This window comes from Corvus moneduloides, chromosome 4 (assembly GCF_009650955.1).
Source record: "Corvus moneduloides isolate bCorMon1 chromosome 4, bCorMon1.pri, whole genome shotgun sequence".
NCBI lineage: Eukaryota > Metazoa > Chordata > Aves > Passeriformes > Corvidae > Corvus > Corvus moneduloides.
Window position 1 is genome coordinate 61,443,278 of NC_045479.1, and position 26,185 is coordinate 61,469,462.

General features: G+C 39.5%; 1 protein-coding gene across 5 annotated transcripts; it reads right to left on the minus strand.

Moving 5' to 3' along the window:
- Positions 1-127: 127 nt before the first annotated feature.
- On the minus strand, positions 128-21,930 carry PUS7 (pseudouridine synthase 7). 5 transcript variants are annotated; one of them, XM_032107217.1, is made up of 19 exons: positions 21,828-21,930; positions 20,528-20,779; positions 19,047-19,106; positions 18,011-18,389; positions 16,145-16,229; positions 15,913-16,014; positions 15,102-15,246; positions 13,130-13,147; positions 10,723-10,834; positions 9,418-9,495; positions 7,654-7,782; positions 7,313-7,438; positions 6,938-6,999; positions 6,419-6,579; positions 5,418-5,544; positions 4,615-4,716; positions 2,704-2,833; positions 1,525-1,616; positions 128-841 (listed from the first exon to the last, which is right to left on the minus strand). In XM_032107217.1, exons 4-19 carry the CDS (start codon positions 18,358-18,360, stop codon positions 705-707), a joined length of 1,956 nt encoding a protein of 651 aa, XP_031963108.1. In that variant the 5' UTR covers positions 18,361-18,389; positions 19,047-19,106; positions 20,528-20,779; positions 21,828-21,930; the 3' UTR covers positions 128-704. The 5 variants fall into 5 exon arrangements, with proteins under 5 accessions (XP_031963108.1, XP_031963105.1, XP_031963106.1 ...); XM_032107214.1 differs by having other exon boundaries at positions 16,133-16,229; XM_032107215.1 differs by lacking the exon at positions 21,828-21,930 and adding an exon at positions 21,268-21,712 and having other exon boundaries at positions 16,133-16,229.
- Positions 21,931-26,185: the final 4,255 nt, after the last annotated feature.

The following is a 26,185-nucleotide window of genomic DNA, read 5'->3' on the forward strand; positions in this document are numbered from 1 at the left end:
CCAGGTCATTTTAGAACAGCTCCACAGTATTTTTTTTTTCCCAGCCGGAAGCCCGGATCATTATTCGCCCCCCGCCCCCAGCAGTGGACAGGGGACAGGCGCAAAGGAAGCACGCACTGATACACACTCAGAATTTCAGGTTAATTTATTTTTAGTACCGGTTCTTTGGTACAGGTACTAGCTGGAAAATACAACTATATTCTCAATGAAAAGTCGAACTATTTAAAAGAGCTGTACAGCTTTACAGCACACAAAAACCTTGCTAACAGAATCTGTTACTGCACCAGTGCCAATGCTACCAGCAAAACTCCTGCAGTACATATATTCATCAGTATCTTGATTTTGTTGTAATTCATCTTTTTCCATGTAATTCCTTGTATTTGAAAAGACTTCAAGGTGTGTTGAACTCGTGAAAACATTCAGTGCTTGCCCAAAGAAAACAAGCTAAACATTCCATTATAAGCTCAATTCTAAAGATGCACCCATGTTACAGCTCAAGCAACTTACTCATTCAGTAAAAAGCACCAGTCACTAATACCTATATTATATTACAGCCACCGTTTTGCAAAGGACTACTGAAGTTAAATGCTAGCACTAAAAAAACTTAAAAAAATACAAATCTCTTACTGTGACTCTTTAAAGATTTGTACAGAACATGTAAATAAGAAAACACTTTGTTAAAATTAAGTAATTTTGCAGTTCATTCAGCGCAACCAGGTTGTATTCAGTTGTGTCTGGTTTTTTATACTTGTGTCCATTTTCAAAACTTCTCGAATTGCCATGGTAGCATAAGTGGATGGGGGAAGGGAGAACTCCATCTTTAGTGCCCTGAATTTACCATCTATGAGAAGGCGTAAGAGACAAAAAGCAAGAACAAGTGGTTAAGGGCATATATAATGCTTACTCTGGATACCATCTAAACTGGACTAACGGCTTCCACAACCAACTTCCCCAGCCCATAAAGCAAAACAACCACCACCATCACACTCCCATTTATAATCCACAGTGAAAAATTTAATGAAACAACTTTTTAACATTTTCTCTCAGCACAAAGTGGTGGTGTGAGAGTTTTCTTCTTTTAAAAGCAAGCATTTGTTCTTTCAGACTGAATTCCTAGCCTGTCTTCACTTTTCTGGAAAAGAAGTGTCAAAACGCCTTGTGACCAGAGTTAAGTATTTGAGTCATCTACTGTGTTTAGCACCAATAATACAAGCTCAATATATAGAAAACTTGTGACTTAATTCCACCTTTGTTATTTGAAGACATTTACTGCTAAGCATTTACTTGATTTTACAGATGCCTGTAGGAAAATACAAGAGTCAATACAGATGTTGGAGGAATGGCTTACACCCTTGAGAAATAAGGGTCCTTATTTAGGCACCTGGCTTTGGAAGTCGTTACCATTGCTTAACAGTCTATAGTTAAATGAAAGCTCTTCCTTAAAGGAGCTTTCAATATGTAGCAGTTGAAAGGAACAGCCAGATCAAACTTCCATTTAGCAAACCAGCAGAAAAATCAACTTACCTGTAGGGAGAACTGGTAATGGTTTTCCTTCCAGTTTATCCAAATCCGTAGTAAATAATGGGATTTTAGGATCATCATATGCAACAACTTCCCTTTATAACAGACATAAAATTTATTATTATAATTTTAAATTATTTAGGTTAACATTTTATATACATGTGTTCTATTATAATATTATTTTTTATTATTATTATTCCAATTTGGCATTTACAACTGAAATTGAATTGATTAAGTAATAAAAAAGTTATGTGGCATTTATGGCAAAATAACAGGTAGAGCTTTATGTAGAAGGCTTGCCTTGGCTTTATGAAGATTATTAAAAAGCAGTTGAAAGTTAATGAGATGTTTCTTTGCAGAACTCATCTGGTTTGCCCTTGTGGGCTGTCAGAATTTCCAACTATACAAGAAGTATAGTTCATGAAATTAAGTGAAGAATGGTGTCAACTTTAAGAGTACCTCGCAGGAGCAAAGCCTTTCAATACAGTAATCTAAAATTTAAAAGGGCTTAAACACATTCTACGGTTTCTGCCGTTCATTTAACAGAAATCCCATATGTAACCATGAGCCTGAAAAACTAAAAGGGAAGTAGATGAGCTTCATATTAATTAGTGCTGATGTTCCAAGTGTATAAATATTTGTATTTTAGGGCTCCCTCCTAAGCCCTATATATCTTATTCTATGCATCAGTGATCAGATTTCTGCACATTTGTACAGTTCCCTGTATAAAAGGTATTTATTCAGTTGCCATATGAAAACTAGGTTGTCTCGCTGATGACAGTGATTTAGTAGGATTAAGTGATACAAATTTTTCTGATCGACAAGTAATAGGAGACCAACTTTCCCACAGCAAGATTACAAAAATCCCCCGGTTTGAATATTATCTATCATTGTTTCAACATAAGTAATTATCTATGAAGTGTTCAGGCAAGCCCTTGCAAGGAGTGAACAACTAGATAGATGTCTTGATACTCCTCCACCACAGAACCAGAGAACTAACGAAGAAATAAGGGTATAGTTCCACTCTGACTGCATTAAAAACATGAGAGAAGTGCAGAGAGATTCCTCTCTACCTATTTCAGTCTGTGTGGATGTCCCATGGATCAGTCTCATTTAAGTTTTGTACTTAAATAAACTCTATGCTGTCAATTCAAGGGTAACTTCCTTTATGCTCCCACTCACCAATTGACATTCTGAGGCCGAATGATAATCTTTCTGTATGCCCCAGAAAGTGAGTAATCTCTGATTTTATGCCTCATGTTGTTGATATCAAGATTGTCAGCTACCAGCATCTCCTTGTAGGCCTCACCAACTGCAAGAGAGGAAAATATTTAATAGGAGAGACTGTAGTGTGGCCAATTTAAACAGCCTGTTTACATGAATTGTTCCCTTCCATACATTTAGTCGTTTACAGCATATATGGGATAAATGCTACACAGAAGTTAAAAATTACTACAAATCTTATTACCTGTTTGCTTCCACACCCTGATTAGTAGAGGCAGTAACAAAAAAGCATCAAATCAAATTTCAGCTGAAAACAAAATTTACAACATACTTTGACAATGGCTTTATTGACATTTAATTGCCATCTCATATATGCTTTCTAATTTTCCAGACTTCACAGGATTAATCTCGGGTATATGGAAAAAAATAATTAAAAATAAAGGGCTAGACTACCCATTACTCTCTAATTGAAAACCAGCAGAGAAAAAAGAGTTGACAATTTGACAACCAAGTACAGGAACGGTTCAATCCAATATTGAGGAAAACGTGCAGGGAACCCATGACTGACCTCATACATAAGGACACATAGAGCAGGTGAAAGCTAGGGCCAGCTACAAAGGGACTATATCAGCATTGTCCAGGCACATAGAGATGGTGTTAGGAAAGCCAAAGCTCAGCTACAGTTGAAAGCAGCAACAGACATCAAGACCAGCAAGAGTTAAGCTGCAACATAAGGAATGAAAGAATACAAGGAAAGCATTGGTCTGGTGCTAAATGGGGCAGCTGGTCTAGTGACAGACATAAGGCTGATGGTCTCAGCGCCCCTTTTGCCTCAGCCTTGACCAGCCAAGTGCCCCAGGCCTCCCTTCTTAGAGGCAAAGTTCAAGAAAGAGAAGGACTACCAGTACGGGGAGAAGATACAGGCTGAGAGAGCTGGCTCACATCATGGTGAAGTTTTTCTCTACATTCTCTGAAAGATTGTGCAGATCTAGGGATGCCCAGACAACTGCAGAAAACCAAGTGTTGCACCCAACTTCAGAAAGAGAAGGAAAGATAATTAGGGAATTACAGACCAGTCAGGCTCACTCTGGTCCCTGGGAAAAATAGTGGAGCTAATCCTCTTTGGGCACACAATGACTGTGGTTTTAATAAGGGGGAGAAAAAGGAAGAGAAAAAGCAAAAAACCCACCAACCTTACTGTCTTCTATGATGAAATTATTACACCTGTGGATGAGGGGAGAGCAGGGACTGTTGCCTGCCTTGCCTTTAGCAAGGCTGTCAACATATTCCCACAGCATCTTTGTGTCCAAGGTTAGAACATTACAGTGGGTGAACTGATAAGTGGGTAACAGCTATCTGGCTCATCATCTCAAAGTATAGTCACTACTTGTTTGAGGTCTACCTAGAAGCAGAGCTCCTCAAGGAACTGGGATGTGTCCTGTGAAATAGTGGAAAAGAGCTGGAATTTACCCCAACCAATCTGTGGGCTAAACCAAGCTGGTGGCATTCAATACATGCAAGGACAGGACTGCCATTCAGAGGGACCAAGGCACACTACAGGAATGGGCCAAGAGGAACCTCATGAAATTCATCAAGGACAAAATCCTGTACCTGATTAACTCCTTGCAGTGGTACAGGCTAGTGAGAAACTCTGCTCTGCTGACAGTCATCTGGGATTCCCAGTGGGAAGGAGACTGAACAGAGCGCCCTGGCAGCAACAAAAGGCTGACATTAATGTAACAGAGATCTGAAGTAATGTATTGCTTTAAAAGTCACCAAGGTTGAGTAGATCCAATCTTCCTTTGAAGAACAATCTTAAAGCAGACTTACATTTTCAGAGTAAATATGTCAGTTAAGAGTCAGACTTACTTTTATGCTTTGGATAAATAACATCAAATCCAGGCAATGGCATCACTACATCATGGATAGTGTAGTTATCAACATCTCCTTCTTCAATGTGAACAGCTGTGGCTACAGTCAGGACAGAACAATGAAGTTACCAGTATGGATGTCTGCGACAGTCAACTTCAGCTAAATTTAAAATGAAGCCTTTGATTGAAATAAGCTTACTCTGAGAGGGATAACTACCATGTTTTATCTCCACTTAATAGACAACATCTCCAAGAAAAGAAGTAACAGCCTCCAGGGCTGTTGCAGTTACTGGCAGAATCACAGCCTGGCTTCCAGTCACTTAAAGCTACACGAAGTAAGGACTGCTAGAGGAACAGCCCCCTTATATGCATCAGGCACACATAAAGGAGAAATGCTGTAGGAAATGCCAGAGCAAATCCAAGCAAAGAAAGTTTTAACTGAGTGGAGCTTCTGCTTTACAAGATACTAATGCAATCAAAAACTTCTGTGGTTAAAACTTCATAACATCCTTCCAGAGTTCTTCATAGCTCAACTAGGTTTGAGGTCATTTTTGAGAACACTCAGTCCTCCATAGTCTCTCTATCCAGTTATTTGAAAAAACAAACAGGTCATGGAAGTGTAATACCTAACTTCCAATTCCTTGCACAATTTGTCTAAAACAGACCAATGGATTCAGATATCACTGGGCCAAAATGGGTGAGAAAAAAGAAACTATGTAAGCAGTATCAGACAAACAGCTACGTGCCTTGTTTTCCTAGGAATCTGAACTACACAGCATCACTGTCTTTGTCTGATTTTACCTCCTTTAAGTATGAGATCTCCTGGTACAGCTCTAAGTCCATATTCTTCTATTCTCTTGCTCACCATATTATTCCACACATAACTCTGGTAGCTATGAATATACATTAAACGATTGTTTCTTGGTATCTAGAGGTAAAGAAAAAAAAAATTAAACACTAGAAAGACTTTTTTTTTTTGTTTTTTCTCACAATCATAACCAAAAAGGTGTATATTTGAAGTGTTACCTTATCTGGCAACAAGACTTACACAATTTCTTAGTATACAGATTTGATTTTTGTTCATTGTTTGGGAAAAAGATATGTGAAGAAATAATGCTTTTATACATTTGAAATGTGCACAAAAAAGAACTGTGCTTAAATTCACAAAAAAAAACCCCCACATTTTTTTAATTCTACAGCTCAAACACATGGGTCTATTACAAAACACTGAATTCATACTCAACCTCCTGAAATCTTAAGTAAACTTTGCAGCTGTGAAAGCACAGTGTTATTCTAATTATCTTCTTCATAAACAAGAAATTATCCCCCAGCTCCTACAATGGGCCCAATAGTTTGCTGGTGATGAGGTATTTTCTCCAAAGATTTGATCCTGATTACAGCACTTGAAAACGACAAGTGAATCCATCACCTCTATACCAGGCTGATTCATTAGCCCAGCATCAGTTTGATTTACACTGTTAAAGCAACAGGAAAACACTGAAACTGAACATTTGCACAATTATCAGATCCGTATTATACACAGCTACTAAGTATAACTGTATTGCTTCCCACATACCAGGAAGATTGTTGTATAAATTGGAAAGATCATTATGCATACATTAATTAGAGATGTCATCAGTTACTATGCAGCAGTACTTCCAGCAAAAAGGCAGAATAAATCTGAAGATTTTTAAACTTAACCTTCTACTCATCAAGCATCTATGAGTCTACTTTAAATTCATCCTGATACCATCAAAAGAATCTTTATTCAAGTAAATACCGCCCAGCACTTTTACACTCACTATGCCAAATGCAGAGATTATGTTCTTCATTCCAAACTTTAAGAGTCCACGTAGAAGCTGTCCTTCCACGCACCTTTTTACAGGTAGTTTCTTGAGGGCTGCTGCTGGATCTTTAGTCTTTGCCCATTCTTCTCTGCATTTGACTAAGTATCCCTTTTCAGCTAGAGCAAGGATGTGAAATAAAAATATATTAACTACATACCAAAAAAAGCATCCATCTCACCTTTTGTTAAAACAGCTGAAAAACTAAAGTTTCAGTCATGGCAATCAGAGATGAACAGAATCATAGAACACCTGAGGCTGGAAGGCTTCACATGGAGCTTGAGCAGACACTGTAAGTATTCAGGTCCCTTTTCAGCTCAGCCCCACTGCAAGAAATTGCACAGCAAGGAAAGTAAGGCAAAAAAGCAGAGTCTGAAGATTGCTTCTCCATTGCTAAACTGGCTCAGGGTTTTCCTAAACATACACTTCTTGGAGAACAGGCAGAATACATGTGATGTATCATTTTTCAGTTCTCACCTCCCGGTCGTGGTTTTAATATCAAATCCATTACTTCATTCCAGTTGTTCTGTAGAATAGCTCTAGGATTCAAACAGTAATGTGTATTAAGAACTGACTAAATACATTTTAAAGGCAAAACATTCTAAATACATTTTAGCCAACTTATAAAAAAAAGTATTAGTGTTTAGACTTATGCAATATTAAAAGTAGTGCTATTATGCAAGATAACTGCTGAAGCAAGTTCAGAAACAAGATCTTTCTTGAATCTAAAATTAAAACTGGTACATGCAATATGCTAGAAAAATGTTCCCAAAAATACATTAAGTTACATGGTGGTAAGAATAAATTTTTTTTAAAAAAAGGGGTGGGGGGGAGGATGAAAGCAAGACATACCTGCCAATTTGATAAGTAGGAACAGCTGTGGTTCCAAATCTTTGCATTCCATAGTAATTAATGAATCCAATTTCCCTGAGTGAATGCATTGCTTGCTCTATCTGGTCATCAGTTCCTGTTATGTTTCTAGCATTAAGAAAAAAAATTATAGACAGATTAAGGGTTTATGCTATTTTGTGATGCCCATTATACTAAAGCTCAACATCAATATTATATAGCATGCATCAAATTCAACTGCCTCCTGCCAACAGGACTTCTTTTTCATAGCACAAGTTGCACTGATATTGCTTACCTATTTAAAGAAAAAAAAATTCTAACAGAACCATCAGAATACATACTACCTGAGAACAACAGTGAAATGGTTCCCTTGCAGTTCTCCCAATTTCAGTGGATGGTTCTTGTAACTGAAATTTCCTAACTTGAAGTTCATCAAACATTTATTCAAATGAGCAAGTCTTTGTGCAGTGATTCTAAAAAGAAACAGACAACAGTGACCAATCTATGTTTAGAAAAGCAGATAAATATAGAAACACTGGCATTACAAAACAAAAACCAGTGAGTCTAGTTTTCCCCAATTTTCTACTGTTGCCTTTTCGAAGTATTTTAATGAAACAGCTAAAAGAAAATAACACATGATTCTTAAGGGTACTCATACAAAAGAAAATGTATACTGTGACAGACTTAGCACTGTCTTTTGACATCTATGTTAAAACATGCACTCCAAATAAAATATGTTGCGATATTGATGTATACTGCACCCCACAAGCTGAACTCTGCATTGAGTAACTACTTCATGAATACACCCCAGTTAGCACAGTCATAAACACAGAGTTAAGTAAAATTAGCTACTGTGTATGCTTAGTGCAGATGAAGGAACATGGAATTCAATCTGTCACTGATACCTGCCATTTTTGTTGCTAGCATTTTTGGAAGCATACCCTGTTCTTTGCATCACCAAGCTGCTCTTGGACACTTCTGCTAAAATTTTACCAGGATAGTGAAGTTTATGAACCACATGGCTATAGCATTCTCAGCTCAGAGCATGCTGGCAACTGGCAATGCCCCCTCTCCTGTGCAGGAGAGTCAGGTGCTGTGGCACCACTGAGCAGACACTACACAATCAACACTTGAAGCACTCTGGAGCTCTTGGACACAACACTGAATGTGATGATGTTAAAAAGTAAATGGAGCAGCACCTGGGATGGTTACACAACACATTTGGTTAATTGTCACCACTCTGCAAAGCTGCTTTGCAGCAACAAGAATCTGGGGCTTCTCACAATTCACAAATCAGTATTTCCTTTATATGTGCTAACACATGCACATACAGAACACTGGGAGGAAATACATGAACAATTCAGTAGTGGATGCCCTCCTTTTAACAAGGATTTGATCAAAGTTCTAGCTTTCAAATTGTGAATTCCTCACTCAAGGAGTGTGGTTTTCAAAAGTTGTAAAAAGAAGAGCAAACAAGATATTCCAGCTACCTAAAATGATATTGTAATACATAACTGGGTGACGTCTGTCATTCTCAGCTATGGATCTAACATTAAAGTGCCCAGAAACCATATAATTGTCTTAGAATATGACAAAGTAAATTTTATTTACTCTTAAAAGGTGAGTTAAGAGAGTAGGTTAAGGCAGGAAAAATTCCTCATCTTTTTCTTGCCCCTTCTGGCTATTCACAGATAAGCAAGGGCAGTGTTAGCCTTCTCTGGCGCTGTTCAGAGAGTTCAGTGAGAAAGAAAATAGGATTCTAGCTGTAGAAAGGGGGAAACAAAAGCCAGGAAGGAAGTGGGACATGATTTTCACCATGTCATTCTGTTTTTCTGCTGTTGCATGAGATCCAAGCAGCCTAAGAGCACGTAGGCAATCTGTCCCACTGCCACAGCGAAGTACACGTAACCAGCCTATGACTCAGAGCACCACTGACTGAAAATACCAGCAATCACCACAGAATACAAAAGGATTGTGGCATCTTCATTAACACCTGTGCTTTACAAGGTCAGGACCTGAATGTGCCATTTGCGTCACTGAGTCTTTTAGGTATTTAGTGAGATATCCAAGCTACCACAAGTGCAAATACAGATTGTATTTTTACTCACCTGAGAACAGCGATCTCTTGAACTGTTATAGCCCTTTTATCTTTAGTTCCCATGTAGGAAAATATGTTTGGCTTCACTCTTAAAAGCAACAGTAACACATTATGTATATTAAAACAGCAACAGATCAAACATAATTTTCAGCATAATTACCTAGAATTATTAATCTTATAAATTAAAAATAGAAAAATATACCTCCATTCCTCAGAACTGGGTTACAATTTGACATTTTCTAATCTCATCCAAGAGTACATAAAACACAAGAAAACTTCTTTTTTAATTATATACAGACAATTAATTTCTAACACAACAGTGCTTTCAAAATACGAGCTTGGAAGTACTTCTTTATATACATTCACTCAACGTAAAAACGCACAGCCACCAACTTCACTAAAAAAAATTCACGTCCACTTCTTCCTTAACTTCAAACATGTCTGTTTGAATACCATGCCTGCACATTATGAGAGAGTATGAGAAGTTAATTTAAGATCTCATCCACTCCTTTCCTTGAGAGGAAAATTTCCTTTCCACTTTGTACTTCACGGCCTGTGTTAGACAGGGGAGTATTTCCAGTTATTCCAGTTAAGGGCACCAGGGGGTAGCAGGAATGCCATTACACAGTTTTCCACCTAACTATGCTCTTGCCAATCTGTGTTCACTGGTTACAGTCTCGATTACAAATTTTTTTTTTTTTTTACAAGAAGGGCAAAGGGAAAAAGGAGGGGAGAAGTGGGAAAGTTTCCCTACAAGCAGATCACTGGAATGACCCAGTTTTAAAACTGCTCTTCCTCTGCAATTCACTGTGTTCGTGTCATGCCTTGGCAAATCTTTTTGTTTCTGCACTTGATGGGGTGAAAGGAACTAAGCCTGTGTTGCCATGGAGAAATTAATACATGGAACAACAGTTTATCAACTGTAACTTCTTAGGAACTGATCAGCATATTATCACAACAATATCTGACAGGTTCATAACATACTTGCATATATTCACACACTGAGGAAAAAATGGCTTTTAATTCAGGTTGCGCACACTGAGGCTTTGAGCTGCCAAGCCTTTCTCAGATCAGCCAATGTCAATTGTGGACTTTTTCCATTGAAGCAGTAGTCTTCTAAATTTCTTAGGCTCATTTTGTTCCATTCTCACCTCTTCACAACGCTTCTAAGTTTTAAATTTAATGTTCTAAAATAGCTTTTCATTTTAAACTGTTTACAAATTAGAGAATAGCAATCACATGTGTTGCTCTTGCATAATTCTGAAGCACAGCATTTACAGCATGCCAGCCAGGATGGCAGAAACAACAGCCTTACCTTAAAAATTTGGACAGGACATTAATGGCATCCATAGTGTCCTTGTTCTCCTTGTACAGTACAAAATGGCAGTAGCTTCCCCTAGATTTTGGCCAAGAGTGTTTTCTTGGATCTTTAAAAGCAAAAAGGTTAAAGTGTCACTTTAAAAAAATTTAATATATTTGCCATTGCAGCTACATTTATTTTAAATATGCAAGATTCAATTTCTGCTAATTTCCATCTGCTTTAAAGAAATGAAAAGGAAAGAGTTAATTACTGACAGCAAAAGCAGTAAAGCACATTGAAAAAGACCTCGCCTTCCACTGGCCTGTAAATTTCTCCTTAATCAGTTCTGTCACCTAGAAAATCCTGAATGAAATAGTGACAGTTCCTTTGTCATGAGATTATCTGAAAATATACCCTAGTCATTTAATTGCTGTATCACCTGGTTAAATTTCTCAAAAACATTATCATTATACTGACTTCCAGCAATAGAAGCTGCACCACATTTCTTCTAGCTCCTTCTATAATTAATAGTTGAGGACCACTGGAGCCCTGTTTGTGGGAGGACTACCATTGTTATTTATAGTACAGACATATTTTTATTTCTGGAGGATTTTTTTCTGTGTGTCATGCAAAAGAATGAATCTTATTGCTACAAAACCCTAAAAAATCATACTTAAAAAAACTGCTTTAAAATGATTCTTTTTCTAAATCCAATGGGAGTGAGAAATCTGCTACAAGAGAGACATTAACATACAATCCATGGCAGGTACTGTGCCATGCTTAGAGAAGGCCAGAGGTTGAAACAACTTCAGATCCCACAGACTAACAACTGATTTACAATTTTGTGCTACTATTTGACATTTTCTGGAGAAGGAAGAAGACTGTCAATGATTTGTAAAGCTTTTTTTTGCACATAAAAACCCCCAGAGGTAAAACTTTACTTTTCCAATAATCCACTGTCAATGGTATTATTGGGAAGGGGGACTGATTCTATACAGGTTTAACAACCAGTTGTAAAGTTCCTTCAACTCTGACGTTTTTCAATTCCTTGGTTTTTAAGAACAAAACTAAGAATTTGTTTTGTTTTAAATAAGAAGTCCCTTATCTCTTGCTAGCCACTAAGCAGACATTCCTGGTTTTGTAAAAAAAGAGCGTAAGCATCTTTCATAACAGCAAAAGCTAACTGAAAAAGCCAGCCTTATTTCAAGATACAAACACCAATGCAGGAAGGAAGTTCTTGGGAAATACTGCTTTTTTTCCACATTAGTTTTATAAAGTCCAGATATCCCACACAGATAGTAAGTATGTTTAATTCTTGCTTGTTTTTGAGAAGCTCCCATGCCTGCACACACTTCTGCAAAGATAATTTTGGATGCTACAGTATAAAACACTGCACGTAGAGGTTTTAGTCACTTAGAATTATTGCACCACTTGCCTTGCACCATAAGTTTCTAAACACAGCCCCTCTCCCACAGAGTTTCATAGGACCTGAACTGGAGACCTCATGCTCCTGCTGGTCTCCCCTTCTGAGCCAACACTGCTCTTAAACTCAGTCAGTGAAACACTGCATTCAGCTGGAAGAGCAAGGCTCTCCATGAAGATATCGGCAATTAGAAGGGAAGGGAAGAGAGTAAGACAGAGCTCAATTCACAAAGAGAACCTTCTCCAGCTGGAACCATTCTTTATATTTAACTAACACATCTTGCACATGGTCATTTCAACACACTTGAAGAAGTGAGCCCTAATGTGACCTACACCAAAAGGATTTGGTAGGTGCTATAGAGACCAATAGAATCCTCATGCCTTGGGCAACACAGCCATGAGCCTGTCCAACGGAGGCTGCAGCCACAGTCCTGATACTCAACCATTCCTCACCCGATACTTCAAAGCATTCAACTAGGTAGACTGACCAGTGAGACAATTTGCAGTCCTTACTGCTGTACTTCAGAGTCATGTTACAATTTTATTGTCAAAAATGTATTTCCAAGCCCTTTTTCCAAACCTTTTGCTGAAACTCAAGGGGTGGAAGCTCTGTTTTAGTAGCAGGATGCATGATTTATGCTTTTGAAGTTGTATAAAGACAGAGAGTAGTGTCTGAAATACAGGCTGACGGGCAAAGGCTTGGCTAACTGAAATCCATGAAAATTTTACCATAGTTGTCAACATGTACTGTCAAAATTGATAATTCACATCACTTACTACTAGCAGATTTTCTCTGCACCAAATGAATACTACCTATACTGCACTGCACAAAAGAGGTAGAACAAGCCTAATTCTTGGCTGTTTCAGATCATTTTAAGCAATACTTATGTGTAGGGATTTTTAAGAAATTGTTACTAGTTTGGCCAGGCCTGTTGCTACTTAGGAGGTCATAATGGTTGGCATTTCATTTTTGTTAGTATGAAATGTCAACATCTCTTACCTGTTGCAGTTCTGACCTCTGTCCCAATGCAGAGCATAAAGAGTACAAAAGAGTAGCATTTAATTTTTAGACTGTCGAAGGGTTTTTAGAGGTGAACATGCAGGTTTATGGTCATGGGATTGTTTATGCTTCAGGGAGCATCCAACAGCTAGGTGGTGGATGACAGCAATTTAGACAGTTATGGAATGGAATCGTGCAGAGGCAAACAGTGAACATACGAAAAGCTTCAATCGGAGATGCAACAAAATTAATTTGTGGACAATGATGAAATAACAGTTTACTGACAATTCAGTAAGACAGTATTTTAAGTATTTGGGGGGTAAACTGACTATAGACACAAAGCAGCTTTTGATTTTAAATTTAAAGAAGTACGTTTGGTAACGTGTTATGTTATCAACAAAAGTAATCAGGTATCTCAGCTAATAATCCAATATTCTACACTTCTGAAATGTCTCTTGCCTGGGAAGCCCATTCAGGACTAAGACGTGTTTGTGGCTATATAAACAAGAAAGATAAATATGACTTAAAAGAACTTCAATCTTACATCCATAAGCATTTGCACACACTCACAGAAACTGACATCTCCACCAACATGCACAGGTGCCTGCAGCATCACAGCTGGGGAACCCAAGTTTAAATAGATGATGCTTCTCTGCATCACAAGATGGTGCTTCACAATGTTTTAATCCTAGAGACACACCACTAAATTCTTTTCAGCATATTTCAAATACTTAAATTATTTTATATAGTATCCCTTAAATCAGCTTAACAACATCCACTTGACTGTAACAATTGTTAAAGAATAGAAGCAGCAGAAGGAAAAGGTGGAGGAAACACCATTACAAACCAAGAGAGAACAAAACTGGCTGAGGAGAATTTTGTGCTGGTTAAGTATACATACTCCATGCATAAAGCATGCAAACATACACATTTTCTAAACATGATTAAATAAGACACATGACACATTATAACTGGACCAATAAAAATACAACATTCCCATATTTGTTTACAACAAGCCTTAAACAAACAACTAAATTAAAGGGGAAATTATTTTATTTCCCATTTTAAATTACTCTATTTCCTTATTCTTCCTCCATCTCCTTCATCTTTAAAATTAAAGGGTTAGGTTTACATACCATGCTTGCAGTAGGTTGAAATGGCAGAGGAATGCAACCAATTTAAACTAAATCTTAGTATCTTTTATTAAATGTGCACCATTCTGCATGTAGGTAATCCTCTAAACTTACAGTAGCAACAAGTTTTTAGTAACATTAAAAGATGTAAAACACGTTAATTTATTCCCAGTATCCAAAACAGTATTTTGCAAGATTAAAGTGGGTAACACTTCATTTTGAAAATCCTTCGCTACTTTGACTATTCCAAAAGAGTAACTGTGGTCTATAATGAATAAAGATCATTTTCTGCAAATATAATTAGCCTTGGAAGCAGAAGTGACGATCACGGTAAATAAACTCTGTTTATATGAAACTATAACTCTGAGAAAACAAATAGATGTTTGTCTCTACCCAAGCCATTGAGAATTTTGTCATGAATATTCAAGACAATCAAGATTACACGAACTATAAATGTAATGCACACGTTGCAACTACAACCTCTTACTTCCACAAAGTACACTTACACACACAGTCAAGATCAAGAAAGTTAAATTCAAAAACTACTGAAAATAAAGCCTCTGTTTTGCCTATTCCCACTGAAGTAGAAGATAATGTTCTCTCTTCTAATATGGTTATACTGGATGAATTATTTGGAAAGAAAAACAAGTAGAAATTTAAATTTAAAACATTTCTTGTGGTCCTAATCATCTTAGATGCACAGCATCAGCTGCAACGAGGAAAAAGTGAAGCTAGGCTACATTAGGAAGCACATTCACTTGAAGTACTTACTAACAATTCTTACTTTGGGGATGATTTTAGCATTTACTTTACCCATATGCTGTGATACTGAAACTCACTTGCCAATGCTTTTTTCCCAGCAGCATGATAAGCAATGATGTATTTCTTTCCATCTCGATCTTCTGTTTTAGTCTCCAGCCCTGGGAACAAGGACTTCACAGCCTGATGGATGACAGTTCTTTTTTCTTTGGTGTCTTCAATTACCTGTGTTAATACACATACATGCAGAAACAAAATATATTAATACAAAAGGGGAGGATGCCTTAAAGGAAAAAAAAAAAGCTAGATAAGATTATTTAATGTGTGAATGCTTTTTTGGAGCTACCAGATTTAATCCTACTCATCTCCGTGTTCCAAATTTACCTCAACAGTTATTCTTTGAATATGTGGAATATTTGAATGTCTAAAAATATCAAGGTTTTAATTTTACTTCGCACTTTCTGACCTTTCTTGTTACAGAAGACCATATTAATCTTCTTTTCTATTAAACCACTGACCTTGAAAGTAGTGTTTCATCAAGATAGATGTTTTATATAAACCCTCTTATTCTTTAAAACAATACTAGACAGGAAACCAAAATACTGCAAGATAATTTTAACACCACAGGAATTAAAACCTATATTTAAGTTCCTGTGTACGGTCTCACCAAAATCAAAATGACAACTCACACATGCATGGATTTGAGTACACATGTAAGACTTTACAGAATTAAACCCTAAACTGGACACAGTTTGGTGTTATCTGTCACATCATGTTCAACTGCTCTTAGACCCTACATGCATTAAAAAGCAGGTACCTTCCACTCACTCCCTGCTTCCCTCATCCTCCCTCTGCCCCTACCCCAAACTTCATATCATTTATTGATTTTACCTCTATGGCAACACTAGTTTCCTTATTCTTAAAAAGCTGGAGCTCCTCTAAACGCTGCTTGTCTTCATCTGACAAAACTGTAAACGTTTCTTCTGATGGGTCCTAATATATATTCGGGGAGAAAAAACAAACATCCAATAACCCTCATGGAGCAACTCACAGTCTTTTAATGTTCTTGCTTCAGGAGCATTAAGAAGTATAGCCATTACCAAATCTTTACCTCAAAATTTACCTCATCATCCACTGGAACAGAAAAGTCATCTAAATGGCTCACACGTCCATCTTTGCCTATTTCGTGGACAACAAAGTCTGAGTATCTGATAGAAAGAAACATGCATTACATTTGTAATAGAAGTCCCACACGACATAAAGTCCTTTCCTAAAAAGCTGTTTGTTAGCAGAATCCACTGAAGAATCCTGAATTCACATAAAACAAACCTAACAATGAGAAAGCTGTACCTATTCCCACCCCCCAGAAGGATACACAACAACACATATCTAAACACAGCAGACTTCTCTGCAGATCGCCAAACACCTGCTGTAGTTATTCTGAGTCATTTTCTCACTAGCTTGAAGAGATCAGTAATGCTTATCCTCAATCCCAGTCATTACTGGCAATTAAGACTCTACTGAATTGCCACAATGTGGAGTGCATTAACTACTGCATTAACTCTGCCACTTCAAATAACCTGCAAAATAAAGTGCATTTTAGCCACTCTACAGAAGGCACAACAAATTCAGCTTTGTTCATATATTCAGTTATAGAGAACATCATTCAAATAAAGTTACTCTGCATACTCTATGACAGCAAGAAAGTTTTACTGTGACATTTTCAATCCAGTCGCTTGTGTCCAATAATAAAACAGCCCAGCTATAAGAAAGGACACTTGGCTTGTTTTGCAACTGTTAAATTATTCTTAAGTAGCATTTGCCAGCAAAGTGGAAAAAAAAAACCCCAACAATTCCTATTCTATCAATGTTGAAAGATTAATAAAACTTCACCATGGGAAGCTTTCTACTGTACCTCCCCCAAGCCCCCTTTTGCCACCCCTCTGTGCAGATATACATCATATTTGTAGCATTCCCTCCTGAGGAGTGTTATGTGTCCTCTCTTGTATTATCTGTAGCTGTCTAGACATGCTAGCAACGGTACCACAAAAATGTCAAGAATGAATTAATAATAGGTGTTAAAAACTAGGATCCAAAAAACCCCCACAAACCCACAAGTTTTCTACCACGTGGCTACCTTTGGCCAACCAAAATTGGCAGATTTCCCAGAGAAGGATCCCACTAGCTCCTTAATGCTGCACATAAAGATTAAATATATACATAATATGTACATATCATTTTATTATGTAAAATTATCTATATATGAAGCCAGTATTTAAAGACAGGGACTTTTCAGTGTGTAAACAAAGCAACTTTAACTGTTTTGCTAAGTCAGGGAAACAGTGATTCTCACTCCAGTGAGCTTTTGTATTTGCATTTTGTTTTAGTCAAATATATTCTTTAATTTTAAAAACCTAGAAGTTTCATTAAAAAAAGCTACTAAACCCCAATCATCTTATTAAACATATAATATGAATTTTAAAACTCCCTTCTATGTAAATGACATTACACCTGATCAGACAATAATTTAAAGCTTAATTATACTTGTTTACAGACATTAGGACAAAAAAGTCAGAACAAAGCAAAGAACCAAAGAAGGATGGTTTTGATGCCATTTTTCAGGGCATCTTGTATCAGCACTGAGGTACAAAAGGTGGGTGTACTGCATAAGGCTTTATGTGTGCTGCTGCCAGAGAGCAAAGGAAACAGCAAAGGTCAGTGTAATCATGTATCTACTCATACACAGCTTCCTTCTTCAGAGCTCCATTTGACAGGAAAATAAATTAAAAAACAAAAACCCCCCGAACAGCCCACAATCTAAAAAAGTCCTGAATTAAACCTTTCTTTCAGTCTCAGCAGTAAAAAAAGTAATTAACCTCTCTAGGGGCCACATGTAATCCAACTGCAATCTGTGAGTCCAAAAAGGAAAATGGGGAACTACAGCTGTGTTACACAAGGAATTAACATATGTAACAAGACAAAGAGTTACCTCTCCTTTAAGATTCCAGAAAACCCTTTATGAGAGCTAACAAATTTAGTTATGCCAACATCACTTTCTGTCAGTCCATGCTTCATCATGTCTGCAAAGCTCTCTGGATCTCCATCTTCATCACTGCCCTCTAGTTCCTCTTCTTCCTGCTCCTCACTTTCCTCATTGGGGATTATTTCATTTTTCGTGTCCTCAGGTTGTTCTGTTACAGTCTCAATACTCTGCCCAGAGTCGTTCCCTGCCTGAGACTTCTCCAAGATCTTCTGTCTTTTAATTTCGTCTGCATTGGCTACATCATCCTCAGAACGAGGACGTTTCAAGGATACACTATTCATTTCTACAGTTTCCATGTTTAAGGCACAGGGTAGGATAGAAAGCCCTGAGAAAGAAGAAAAAAGGCTTATTTTCTGTCTGCTAAGAACAATATCAGTACATAGTCACTTCATTCCAAGGACTCTGCCCCCTGCAATTCTTCAGGAAAGCCATAAACTTTCTGCATTTAAGTTAAACATCAAGTAAACATTTTGAACACCTAGAAACAACATGTACTTGGGGAGAGAGAAGGAAGATATTATGAGGGTTTAATAGTACCCACCCAGGGCATGCTGGGCTATAGCTGAGAAGGATTCAGTACTACACTGACCATTTACCACCATCATCACTCTTGCCCACCCTTACCACAGCTGCCTCCAGGCCTGTGCACACACAGGCTGTACTGTCAACAGCAGTTTAGTGCCTAAGAAACTTTTTGTTTCCAAGCCTTCTCTTAAACATGACTACTCTCAATTATTGCCTTCTTTATCAAGATTCCATCTTGCAAAGACTGAGAGAGAATGGCTGAGTTCCCCCAAACCTGCAATCTTCATGTCTTCCTTTTCTACATTCTTCCAATACACACAATGCCACACAGAACTCAAGGTGGCAGTAAGTCAGCCCAAAAAGATAAGAGGGACGAGATACCAAAATCATTGAATCAGTGGGACAAACAAAACAACAAGGAAATGAAACGATCTCTGAGAAGAACATGACTACTCACGCTGGTGGAATAGGCCTCAGAGCTGCCACCTTTGTGTCAGCAGAACCACTGCCTTCAGATCTGAAAAAAAGAGGAAAACTCTTGAGAAAGTTTTATTAAAAAAAAAAAATTATGAAAACATGCATGAATACAATCATTAGAGAAAGCAGCCACCCCTGACCCAGGTATCAGCAGGTGCATAGGAACAAACATACTGAGATGGACACATTAATAAATACAATTGCAAAAGTATTACCATTTTAGTGACACAACACATTATTGCTATTTAGCAAGCTATATGAGAGAACTTTGGTTTTACTTCTAAGCGTATAAAAGGAAACTGGAGTTCCTATAATTCGCCATGGATGGGACCTTTCTTCCAGCATCACTCAACTGGCACATGAGTGCAGTGGGGATAAAGTGCAGGTTTTGGTAGTAGGGGTTGCATGGGAGGAGGCCATAAACTGCCCTGTGTGGGCCATGGCAACTTCCAGCTGGCTCCACAAACCCACGGCCTGCCATCCTCCAATTCATTGGACGAGTGCATGGTGCCTCCACTCCGCTTTATTTGAGAAAGGGAGAAGCTACTGGTGGCAGCAAATGCAAAAGAAAGCGCAGGAGGAGACATGTGAGAGTGCTAAAAAAGGCACAGGGAAGCACGAGGAAGGGGACAACTGTTGGGGACGCAGCTGGAGATGCACTCTCCAAAGGAGACTCTCCACACTGGAGCAGGGACATCCCTGAAGGGACTGTGGCCTGTGGAGGTGCCCACGCTGGCACAGGGACACCCTTAAAGAGCCCATGGAGAGGATCACACAGGAGCAGAAGAAAGAAACATCCATGTACCAACCCCAGCCTCCTGTACTACCACTGCCTTGTCCGAGGGACAGAGCATAACCTGAGGGGCCAAGGAGAAAAGTAGAGGGAAGGAGTTTTTCCCAACCCTATTTAAGCAGCGGTCTTCTTTGTATATCACTAGCCAACTGGTAATTAAAAGTTAACTGGTAATAAATTAAATTTCCCATGTTAAGTCAGCTTTGGCCACAACAGCCAAGTTTCTAAATTAATAGGATTCAGCTGTTACTGAGAAATTAAGCTAGGCATGGAGCAGTATTTTAGAGCTACACACATCACCCTATATTATTTCTCCTGAAATAATGAATAGCATAATCTATACAATTTAAAGGGCATGCTTTTAAAGGAAGTCCCACTACTAACTTGATAATCAGCACATGCTGGGTTGGTAACTAATTGTTAGCTATTAGCCACTGTTGACTTCATGGCCTGGACTTCCCATTGAAGAGATCACCAACTTAGGGTAAAGAGGCAGGAACAACTGTTTTAGAAACACCTGAAATGTTTTGCTCAAATGAAAAACTGAAAATGGATGCTGCAAAAATAAGTGAACAAAAGGGAAATAAGGAGAGACTTATAAAAGTAACCCTATGCCTGAAGAGTGACAAGATACAGAAGAAAGCAGAACAATCAGCAAAACAATGTACCTTCGAGCTGAAAGCACCAGTTTTAGTCTGTCTTCAAAGAAAAGTTCATAAAATCCTTCTTTCAAGAGGAACAAAAACTAAAAATCATGGCCAAGTGAAGCAATTCACCACTGTTTCCAGATTCTCCTCCCATGTGCCAAAATTTACAGAGGTTGGGTTATAAAGCACTGAAGTGGAAAAGGCTTTTACACGGCTTGTATCTTCACATGGTGAACAAAACAGCACTCAGCACAGTGGAATCCTCTGAGACACCTGCCAAAGGTGGTAACAAGAGAAATCGCATACTTCTTAAATAAAACTGTAATATGTAGTTATTGAATTATACAAACTGTTAGACAAATTCAATGTTGGGGACAAACACTCCGAAGCTGTCACACATAGACTATTCTCACAGCAGAAGAGTGACTCACATACTACAAAGTACTATCCTGTGCCCAACGGCACCATCATCTGGGGTAAATTCTGCAGAATAATTGCTTAAAGGAGCACGTTGAAGTGAGCGGGGCACACATTGCCTCACTTGTACAGATTGCTAGTGAGAGGCGCCTATTACTTTTTTGACAGCTGCTCAACTGCCTCGGCCCTTTTCCTAACAGGTGGTTCCATAAAAGCCAGAATCTGTATAAACATCAACTCAGCAGCAATTTCAATGTTTTAACAGAGACTGAGTTTACTACTACAAATAACAGACTTGATTCTCCGCAACAAGAAACGCCGAGCAATTACTCCTGGCGCGGTACCTGTCAATCAGGCACTAAGTAACAGAGCCGGAGCACGGCAGCGCTGGGTACGAAGCCAGTTTCTCATGAGACGAGCACGCGGGATTAAAAGGCGACCAAGGAGAGGGCGATGATGCAGTAGCAGCGCCCCAAGGCCAACCCTTGCGGCGGGGGCAGCGCGGAGGGCGCGGGCGGGAGAGCGGCGGCCCTCGGAGCCCGCGGGCCTGGCCGGGCCATGCAGCCGCCAGAGCGCTCCGGGCGCCGAGCCGGGCCGGAAGAGCCGCTGCCAGCGCCAAGGCTACCGGGGCAGGGCGGGAGGACGCACTGGGGCCGGGGCAGGCGAGGCAGGAGGAAGGGCTCTGCCGCGGGGTCCCAGCAACACGCGGCGCCCGCCGGGGAGCGGCAGGGGAAAGCCCGGCACTAGCGGGGGGCAAAGTTGCCCCGAGGCGGAGCCCCCCCCCCGCCCCGCGCCCGGGCGGGGAGCGGAGAGCCGGCCCCACCGCGGAGCCCCGCGCGGCCGCCGGGGGAGGGCGCGGCTCCGCCAGCCGCCAGGCAGCAGCCGCCGAGGGGGAGCCACTTACCCGCACGCCGGCACGGGAGGACGGCCCGGGCGTCAGCGCAGCGGGGCGGGAGGCGGAGGCGGGAACGAGCCCGCCCCAACCCCGCGCGTGCGGAGGCGGCGCCAGGCTGTGCCCGCCCCCGGCCGGCCCTGCCGCGCTGACGCCGGGCGCGGAGCGGAGCCGGGGCGGGAGGTGGTACCTGTCGCGGGGCTGCTCCTGCCCACGCTTCCGTTACCGGCGGCCTGCTGAGGCGTCCTGTGAAGCGGCTAGGGTAGGCAGGCAATGATTTACAGAAGAACTGCAGCTGTGCAGAAATAAAGTTTAATTCCCAAAAGACGGCTATGGCCAAAGCAGGGAACCGTGTACACGAGATGGTGGCCTTCCTGAGCCGCCCCGGCATCTGAAGCACATTGCGCTAATTAGACATTAGTCCCAGGACAAGGGAATGTTCGAGTACCATTTCAAAACCTACACTGTACCTATGCAAATCACTTTAAAAATCAGGCCAAATCTGTGCAATCAGTTTTTACTGACATAGTCAGAATGTCATCTTCTACCCTCTTTTCTATTTTAAGCACTGGTGCAAGGAAGGTATTTTCATTAACTTCAACACGTAGATTTGTCCTTACTTTTAAGACCCTGTGTGTCATGTCCTAATCCCAGCCTGTCTCAGACTTCCTCTTTGCCAGGCTACTAGTACCAGTATTTAGTGTCTCATACTTCTCATTCTCTAATTGTATTGTATTCATAGTCTTCTTACGTGATGAGAGTTACAACTGGTATACATATATGGGTAGCTTATTTTCTCATCTCTCGTACTTACCTTCCCCCTTGGAGTAGAATAAGAAAGTAACACAATGGAGTGCTTTGCACTGGATTTAAAAAATCTCAGGTATGCATATATTGCTCAATGAGCACCTTATAAAGGAAAAAATGAAGGAGCAAAGATGCAGCTCTCCTTAGTTCTGAGCAGAGATGGATCCACAGAGATTTATTTTATATAGCACTAGGGGATCAAATCTTTGTCTTTTCCACAGAGCTTTAGTTTACTCTCTGTCCACCCTTCACACTTGGAATTTAATTAACCTACTAGATACCAGTAGGGGTATCAGGAATGGGTTTAGTACACTTCTGAGAAGAGTGGACTGCAAACAGCAATGGAGGTTAGTGATCGACAAGGCAGATTATGGCACTTCTGACGGCTGTAGTGTCATGGAGGAAGCTAGGACTATCACCCAACTCCAGGCTGTCCGAGTGGTAGGGGCAACAAAGAAAGAACTATGTGTCATTTGAATATTGCTGTCATTTGGCCAATGACTATGGCATTGGTATGTTGAAAAGTCATTTCTTCACCTCTCCCAGGCAAAAACATCTAGCTGAAAATACCTGGCTGGGGAAAACCTTCAGCAAGACTTCTAGCCTGCGTTGGTCCAGCTTTTTTTTGTCATGTAACTTCTTGCTTCTTCTATTTTGTGCAGGAGAGCTTCCCTTAAATACTTATTTTTCCTCATCCAAATTCCTACATTAAGTACCTCCTTGTCTACAAAATCCTTGTAATTAAGTAGCTTGTCTCTTACAACTGTGCATGTATGATAATTGCCCTTCTCTTAGTTCTCCCTGTTGACTATGTGTTCATCTATCATCCCTTACCATCAGCTCAGATAGAGTTTGGAGAATTCTATTTTAGAATTTGAAGGACCTGCAGGTGCTACCACAAGGTAAATAGCTTAATAAGATCATTCCTAGGATACATTTCCCGAGTCTTCTAATATATTCAGCAAGGTTTATTACTCCTTTCTCAATACCAGTAAGCATTCTCTTACATATTAAAGAACTGTCTGCCTATGTCTGAGAATCTACAGACAAAATCCTTGAGACCACCCTTCCTATGGTTCAGGGGCTGGAAGGAGGGAAATGCTAGTTCTACTTCAGAGATAAAACTGATCCGCTCTGGCAAGTTGAGACCATCAGTAGAGACCACTGAAGATGGGTTCCTCAGTCACCTTCTGTTATGATCTACCCTTAAAATGATTTCCAAGCTGGCAAAGTGCTTGCAGTCATCACTACTTTCTCTTTCCATTAGTCAAGGGCTCCTTTTACATACAGAACTCTACTGTAAAATATAAAAAGAAAATAATAATATGGCTGCAACTTGAGCTTGATTTTTTTTTCCCCTCTGGTTGGTTTAAAAGCACCTCTATTATAAATGATCTAATATGTCCATTGGGTGGTATCATTAAAATATTATTTTAATCTCTATTACAATGTATTAGTACGTTCCCATAGAAACTTTGTTTAATGTAACAAAGTAACAAACGTAACAAGGAGGTTTTGTGGAAAAAAAATATGACTGACCATAGTTATGGTCTGTAATAAGTTTGTAATGTCTTCCTATTCTCAGGCTCCCCAGGAGGGGAAATCAGGATAGTGCATCTCAGCAGATGGGAGCATAAATCTGGCTAGGAAGAGAACACAAGTGAGAAGCGTGTTGAGTCAGTCTCCTTCAAAGATGCTCATCAAAATCTTAAGGTACAAAGTTGAGATGTTCCCAGTCCATAGAAAAAGCAAATAAAATAGAGCAGCAATAACTGTTCTTGCTCTTCCTCAGTTTTATGCCTCCCAGGGGCACAGACAATCAGGCAGATAAGTTGTATTTTTACACCACTTTGCACCAGCTGCACTTAACTAGTCTGATTTTTACCTGTCACTAATAACACCACAGAGAACTAAAATGAAAGAACTATTAAAAGCCTAATGTCTTTTTCATATGTAGGTTGTTTGCATTTTTCATGCTTATTTTGAGGCCTTACATGAAGCAAAAAGTGGGGGTGATAACTCATTACCATGCAAAATCTACAAATAGAATATGATGAAAATAGGATGTCTTCGAAAATACAGAATTTAATTCACAAGGCAATTTCAGCAAGAAGGTTCTTTGAGGAATTTTGAAAACAGTCCAAAATGAATCATACAGATTTTCAAAATAATGACAAAAAAGGGTTTTCAGAGAACACGAATTATCAAAGTTTATAGCACTTTAATAGGCCATCACCTTTAAGTTGATTCTTCCCCTTTTCCCTTCACGCATTATTTTTTTTAAATGAAAAGCTGCTTATTTTTCAAATTAATCTCTAAATCCTTCGGTCAATTAGTTGGCAATAGCAGAAAGGTGGAAAAGCATCTTATCTGGACAGACAAGGAGAATTTTAGTCAGAGAGGGGTTTTTTTGACCAAGTCTGTTTGTCTCTAAAAAAATTAATGTGCTCTACGGGGTGATTTTAGATTAAGAGTGTATATGACTATAGAAGATCAACCTTAACCCTAGGATTGAGAGGTAACTGTGAAATATATTTTCTTGTTTTACCTTAATTTCAAGGTAAGACATTTGTTAGACATTTGATTCAGGGATGTTGTAAAGCTTTGCAGCAGTGTAACAAAACAGGATGCCATCACCCACAGATCAACTGAGAGACAGCGTTCAATTTTTGCAAAGATGGTAAAAAGCAAGTACAATATGACATAGGGATCTGAGCTGGGGAAATAATTCTATATTTCTGCCTCTATTCACAATTATCTGAGAAGGCCTTTAAGGGGTGAAAGACCTTTCTGTGTATTTGTGCAGAGGATGAGGAGAACAGCTGGGACAAGACAGAGGGTGAAGTGTGAGCTGCCCGCAGGGCTGACGAGGGCCACAAAAGAGAGAGTGTGGGGAGTGATGCCAGGCAGGACCCTCTCCTGCAGCAAAGCTGCTGCCTCACACATGGCAGGAAAAGCGAAAGCTACAAAGGTGGAGGGAGAAAATGAGCTCTCCTGTCAGCTCATGCTGCTGAGTGCTGGCCTGCGGGGTAGCAGTGTGCTCTTTACATGCCTGCCTGCCTTGCCTGTGCCTGCTGTCACACTGGGTTTTCCATTAATTATTTTTGCTGCCTTTGATCACTGTTATTGCTGTGAAATTTTGTACCCTATTAAGCTCCTGATAAAATGCCTGTTTTTCTCAGTGCAACTGGATCTGGCCACTAAAAACTGTTTAGAAGTCACAGCACTTGTATCAAAGATTCACAGATGTGAAACTGAAATGGATTATGGGAATACCTGGGGTATTTTTTACTCAAAGCTGTGAACGGCTCTAAAATCTCATTCCTCATCATCCATACAGAAAATCTTGGTACCTGAGTTTGGTAAATTTCTAGACTATAGCCACAATGTAGTACTCCTTCACATGCCTGATTTTGCATGTAGTTAATGGACAATAAAATCTAGAATACAAATAATCCTTCACCTTTCCATCACCCATGTCTTTCCTGCTGTCTGAAGATACTGGGATTATATAAAGGAGACCTCTGGCATTCATCATTCACATATGGAGTTGTTCAAACTGA